Source organism: Solanum dulcamara, chromosome 4, assembly GCF_947179165.1.
Source record: "Solanum dulcamara chromosome 4, daSolDulc1.2, whole genome shotgun sequence".
NCBI classification, from domain to species: Eukaryota; Viridiplantae; Streptophyta; class Magnoliopsida; order Solanales; family Solanaceae; genus Solanum; species Solanum dulcamara.
The window spans coordinates 54414682-54421114 of record NC_077240.1 but is presented as its reverse complement, the minus strand read 5'-3'; the positions used below and the strand labels follow the sequence as shown (position 1 = coordinate 54421114).

Sequence of the window (6433 nt, the reverse complement as noted above, 5' to 3'; positions counted from 1 at the left end):
TGAACAAATAGGTTAAGTTTATTCCATTTTGCCTGCACTTTGGTCATTTTTACCTGACTTCAGCCATTTCGCTGGAAATTCAAGCATTTTCCCCAAACTTCAGCAAAATTTTGTTTGAAATTAGATATTTTTGTCAAACCTAATCTTCAAATATTGTATATCTAAAGTTATTCTAAAAAAGCTTAATATGTAAGAATCTTTAAAAGTTAGATGCAAATTAAATAACATTGTCCAAATAAAATGTCCATAGAACTTTTACCTCGGCACATCCTGGTGGGAACATATTATCGTTTTATGCAAGTGCTTCTGGGTCTCCTTAGATCATTTTGGAAGTTTACAAAGAGCTCTTAGTAATTGGCTAAGTACGGATACGTCATCACAGGATGAGGCAAAGAAAATTGAACAAATATAATGCATCTCAGCTGAATAATATCCATAGAAAAGTTATGCAATTTGGCAATTATACCAGTAATAATGTTTTCTTGAATTGATTTACAGAGTTTTTCTCTCCCACCGTCAAATATCAAGGTAAGGGCTCTTGCGAATCTCCCAACCGCGATAAATGCAGATAAGCATCAGTACCTGTAAAGACATCACAAAAATTGAAGCCAACTAAAGTAAATCTTGTTATTCCATGTAGTGCTTAAGCGTACTATTGCCATACAAATATAGTCAAATCCTACTCCATGTAGTCATAATCTTCTGTCATTCATATATATTTACTTTTCTATTTACAAGATAAAGCTATTAGGGTGTACTTATCATCCACATAATTTTAGATCGTGCATCATTACCCCTCCAAAATCAGATGCCGCAGATGCACACATGACAGCTTCTTACAACCTTCACAAACACTTGTCCTAAATATTTAATCCAATTTTAACAACACTAGTGCAAGGCCTTAAATAATGTGTTCCTCACACCAACACAGCGAGATCTTAATTCACAAGCCAACAGAAGATATTTCCAGGACTGTTGTTCACTCTCCTTGACATTAAGGACACATCACATCCACTTCAGATAAATTAACACCTATAATCATTTGTTTTTGTAAAAAGTTATTTTTAATAAAAAAATCCAAATCCATCCCTTTTTTTCGAAAAAATAAATATTCCCAAACCTTCCCCTCTTGGCAAGTTCCCATATTTCCTTCCTCTACCCACCACCATCACACAAACACATCAAAAGAAAAGTTTTTTCTTTTTGCTACAATAACTGTTCTAAATGGGATAAAATCAAAAGAATAATGCACATATTTATGAGGTTTGGTGTATTAGCTAGGTGGATTTCTCTTTTCCTATGCTCTTTTGTGGCTTTCCTTAGGTTATGCTGTTTCAAACCTCTGCAAAATTTCTTCATTATCTCTTGTTAAGTCTTTATTTTATGTGATTTCTATAGCTAGGTACAGATTTTCTTCTCTTGTTTTAGTTAAGAATTGACTTTCTTATCAATTATTGCAGGTTTATGCTTTAGATTGGAATATTGAAGTTGCCAAGTTTGATTCTTTAGATTTGCCCTCACCATTTGGGGCGTTCTTTGTTGTAAGAGTTTTGTTTTCCATTTTTTATGTCCTTTTTTTGGTTCTCATTTTATTCATTTCTTATTTCTAAGATTGGTATTCATTCTCGCTACAAGGGTGTAATACCTAGTTTATCCAACTCAGCCGTCAAGTTGCCACATATGCTCAATTAATGCTCAAAAGGGTTTAAATTAGTGTGTTTCAACAACTATAGGTGTTTCGATGAAACTCTATGGAGTAGAGGATGTCAAATTGTTACAAGTAGAGGTGTGTATCAGATTGTTCAGCCTTTAATTATATTACCAGATTATTTATATCTATGTGAGGTAATAAACATCTGAAATTTGTATACGTGCGCCCAGCCAAGCAACCAATTCTATTGTTAGTAACATGATATTTCTAAGGCCTGGATTAACAAATATGATAACACAACTAACCAGAAAAACATCTACCAAAAATTTACTCCAGTCTAGTAATCTATAGATTGAAATTCATGCAAACAAGCAAGAGAAGTACTGTACCATACCATAGCCTTCCATGGAGATAATTTGCAAATCCCCTCCAAAGTAGCGAGCATATAAACGACTTATTGGAAGTCCATATCCATAACCAGCTAACGTAGACACAGTAGCCACATCTGTTGTTTCAAGGTCTGAATGCTCATCCAATGGATTCCTGGCAGTACTGTAGAGATAAGTAAAAATTTTGGGAAGGCCACTTCTTGGTATACCACCCCCTTCATCTGAAACCTACACAGCACATAAACTACACTTGATAAGGATGGGTAGGAAAGTAGTGAGATAGGCGTCCTTAGTACAAAGAAGAAAAAAGTCCCATAACAATATAATACAGTTGTTAGATAGGACAGTTGAGAAGGGGTCATGCCTTGATGGTAACATCCTCTAGACCATCAGCAACTATTATTCGAATAGGAGGGGCAACTTTGTCCGAGTCCACAAATCGCTCTTCCACAGCACGCAAGGAGTTCTTAACCAACTCAAAAACCATCAAATGCAGATGCGTTGGCACATAGCTGTCATGAATCCGCGAAAAAAAAAAGGAGGATATGGTATAAAGCAAGGGAAACAAGACTTTCCACAACAACTAGAGTCCATATTATGTTTAGAACATTTGCATCAATAAATTTTGGGACTAACATAATAAGAGAAAGACATAGGCAGCATAGAATAGCATACTGGATAATGAGAATGAATTAGGAACAAGTGACGTACGGAAATGTAAAGTTTGGGTCCCCATAAATGTTGACATTAGGTGCACTGCCATATTCACGCAAGCAAATAGAACGGGCATCCTCGCTAGCAGTGCGTGCAACCTCCAGGGGGGACATTTTTGTATGTATATAACCCACACAATCAGGGGGTGGATTAGGATCATGTAGGGCGACATGCTGCCCTGTGTTTGACAGGAATTCAACAAGTAAGAAATGCCACAATATGTCAGTAAAATAAAATAAGATAAAATAAAATAGTAGTAAAGAGAAGAGTGAAACCGATAAGCATGCGGATGCCAATCCTAGACATGTAAAAGCGATCAAGAAACTGGTGTATCTCATCCAAATCCTTATAATCAATCTTAGGGTCTAGATCTTTCTTTAGTTGTTGAACTCCCAAAGCCATCATAGGAACAACATTGTTGTGTCGGACTTTAACCAAATTAATCATTCGTGTGAATTCCAACTCGTCAGTTTGATCCTTTATATCCGGAAAGGATCTAAGGTCACGGAAAGAATCCAAATACCAATCTCGGACCTGATTAAAAGATAGAGGTTTTAGCTCTTAATTTACAGGTGCTTGTGTTTGGGAATGAAACAAAGAGAAAGATTGCCCTGCTAAGAGTTTTAAGCATTAGTAGTAGATGGGTACCTTTAGAACAGCAGGCTTGAGAGATAAACCATAGGGAAGGTTTTGAAGGTCAATAGCCCTGCGAGCAATGCGTATAGGGAGTTCCTTATGAAGGAATTGAGAAGAAATGAGCAAATTGCGGGGAGTGGGTCTGGAACCGAACTCCATCATGTACTTGAGACTCACACCAGTCTGCTTCATCGAACCCCATTTATGCACATCCTCAATCAATCCCTTAGAAAACGACTCGTATAATTTCTTTGCCGCCATATATACCTTACCTTACCTTCAGATCTTAATAATCTATTGAAAATGGAAAAGCGGTATTTACGAGACAAGTTTCAGCCTTTTTATCCATCCATCCATATTCTGACACACATACTCACCACCTCCACTTAGTGTCCGCAGCAAGAGAGAGAGAAAGATTGTCCCGATCCATCATCAAAATTTAGATAAGGAGAAAAGAGAAAGTATCTCTTGCTCGGGCGGCTGTTGCCTAATATTAGCCTAAAAGGGGATGGATATGGCTGACTCACAGTGAGCATTGATTCCTATTCTTAAAATATTGATTGAATTTTTTATTTTCGTTTAAAAAATTTGTATTAGATGAAATTATTTTTTATATTTTTTTTAAAATTTATGTTTTAAAATTAAAAAATTTAAAAATATATGATAAAAGATATTATGAGAATTACTAATTAAGGATTTCTAAGGAAAAAATATATTTTAAAAATTAATAAATTTTAAATTTATTGTAATGAGTAGTTCTATGTTTTCTTAATTATTATTTTTTAAAAAACTAAAAAACATTACTAAGAGCAACGTAGGAAAAAAACCTAAAGCTAAAAGAAATAAAAAATAAAAATCAAACAAGAGACAACAACCTTCGTAGAAAAAAAAATTATTTGCTTTCAAAAAATCCTATAAATAATGTTGGTTTAAAAACATTTCTATTCATAATCAAGGAAATAAATAATATCATATTATTCATAAGTCCTATTCACTCCTAGATGATACGAGTTATGAATCTCAGCAGGGGTCCATTAGCCCCATTTTTGAAAAGAGAAGAAAGATATGCAGCTTGCTTACGGCTTTTAAAAGGATCTTTTCTTCCTTCTCTACCTACTTCTCAATACCCTCTGCCCCTTGAAAAAGAGCCCGAGGCACCTCTTTACTGATAAAAAGAATAGATAGAAAGGGCTTAATACATGATTTGAACCACTAGCATCTACTTTCGAACCATTCGCCTCTACTCTTTGTTGTGAAGCTCATTCCCCGATCCCTACATAAAATATGTTTGTTCTACGCTTTTAGGGTCGAAAGACTAAACCAAGACAAGTGAGCTAATGATGTCTCCTTCGTCTGAAGATGAAAGCAGAATCTGAAATACATTGAGATCGCCGAAAAATACACATAAAACTAGGAGAAGGAAGCAGCACCCAACTTGATGAATTTGAAGCAGCAGATCTGCAAGACTCGGTCCTTCTTTCTTCTTTCTCAGTTTAAAGAGAGGAGAGGATGGGTATTTCGAATCTAGATCAAATAGCGTAGCACGGGACCGCGCCAAGCATAGCGAGTTAGGTATGGGCTTTCTTTTACTATCAGAAATTCAATGCGTAATCTCAGCATTCAATATGTATTCCTGAATAATTCCATTTTTCAATTATTCAACCATTGCATCGAAAGAGAGAATGAATCTTCCTAGGAAGAACCTAGACAGTTTCTGGAAGCATCCTTGACTTTGTTGTTCACAGTAGCAGCTTGCCAAGTGAAAGAAAGGTAAATGTTGATTGAACTTTTTGTTCTTCGTTAAAAGACTCTGCAATAGACAAAATTGTAATTTACTTTAAAATTATAAATGTTTTAAAAAAGTATATTTGAAAAATGTAAAACTCTTGACTAAAGCTAAGTCATCGTGAGGTTGTCCAATTTCATGTAGAATTGGTGAAGTCAGAAAGGGTAGTTGTATAGGTTTACAATTATAAAGTTGTATATGTTTCGGTTAATGTTTAGTTAATGTGAAGGAGTCTAGGATAATTATATAAAATATACCGAGTGCAGCCTTGTAACAGGCATTAATCAAGCATTTAAGTTTTATGTTTTCTAAAAAAAAAATTATTTTAATTGAATTTTATGTTTGTATTGTGTTTTATGATATTTTTTGCGTGTTGTTTAATTGATCAGGTTTTAATTTTATGGATACTTCAAATTGGACTAGATCTACTATATTTTTATCTTTCTTTTTCAGTGTGGTTGGTTTCAAAGTCATTGGTTGATGTTGTTTTTATATCCATTGTGAGATATATTGCCAAGAAATCACTTCGGAAGACACTAAAAAAATTGTAGAGCTGCCAAAATTGTTGGGTGTCAATCTATCTTTAAATCAGAAGGTTTCCATTTCAAACCTTTTATATATATCAATTAATTGGTTATTTAGGCCCTTAAAATATTTGTTTATATCATTTAGATAGATATAATATTATTTTAATGTCAATTGTTATTTTTTTAATAATTTTATTCTTTTTATATATAGTTTTATTGATTGACGTGAGATATTTTTTTTTCATCATTTTATATATTCTTTATGTGCTTACGTGACCTTTAAATTGAAATCCAATAAAATTAATAATTTTCTTAATATATATTATTTACTGAAGAAATGGTATAATTAAATTTATCTATCTATTTCTATCTATCTATCTATCTATACTGTATTAAAAGCACGAAGGTCCTTAATAATATTTTTTGAACTTTTTTCCCTTTACTAAAAGACTTTTCTTTAGACGAAATTATTTTTTCACTATTTTTCTTATATTTGGTAATTTGAAATCAACTTAAATTATATATACTAATTATTTCCGTATTTGAACTAGGTAAGAAATCCTAATATTTTGATATTCTTTCAATTGAGTTATAGTACAACTAAAATATCAAAATCACGTTCATGGTTCTCTTTCTATTGAGTTAGCAAAATCACTTTATTTCTCTGTACATATTGGTTTTACAAAGGATAGATATTAAATTTTGTGTATATATATTTTAAGAATGTGTT

At 33.3% G+C, this 6433-nt stretch overlaps 1 protein-coding gene across 2 annotated transcripts; it reads right to left on the bottom strand.

Annotated features, from left to right (window-relative positions):
• Nucleotides 1-398: 398 nt before the first annotated feature.
• On the bottom strand, nucleotides 399-3924 carry LOC129887432 (pyruvate dehydrogenase (acetyl-transferring) kinase, mitochondrial). 2 transcript variants are annotated; one of them, XM_055962531.1, is made up of 6 exons: nucleotides 3403-3924; nucleotides 3030-3288; nucleotides 2752-2932; nucleotides 2405-2552; nucleotides 2041-2268; nucleotides 399-582 (listed from the first exon to the last, which is right to left on the bottom strand). In XM_055962531.1, exons 1-6 carry the CDS (start codon nucleotides 3649-3651, stop codon nucleotides 517-519), a joined length of 1131 nt encoding a protein of 376 aa, XP_055818506.1. In that variant the 5' UTR covers nucleotides 3652-3924; the 3' UTR covers nucleotides 399-516. The 2 variants fall into 2 exon arrangements, with proteins under 2 accessions (XP_055818506.1, XP_055818508.1); XM_055962533.1 differs by having other exon boundaries at nucleotides 2046-2268; nucleotides 3403-3904.
• Between the last annotated feature and the right edge of the window lie 2509 nt (nucleotides 3925-6433).

Excerpts from the sequence above, each read along its gene's own strand:
- LOC129887432 (XM_055962531.1), bottom strand. The coding sequence starts at position 3,651 with ATGGCGGCAAAGAAATTATACGAGTCGTTTTCTAAGGGATTGATTGAG. Across the intron at positions 3,289-3,402 it reads TCAAGCCTGCTGTTCTAAAG|GTCCGAGATTGGTATTTGGA; the intron begins GTACCCATCTAC and ends TCTTTTAATCAG. Across the intron at positions 2,553-2,751 it reads GACCCAAACTTTACATTTCC|CTATGTGCCAACGCATCTGC; the intron begins GTACGTCACTTG and ends GATTCATGACAG.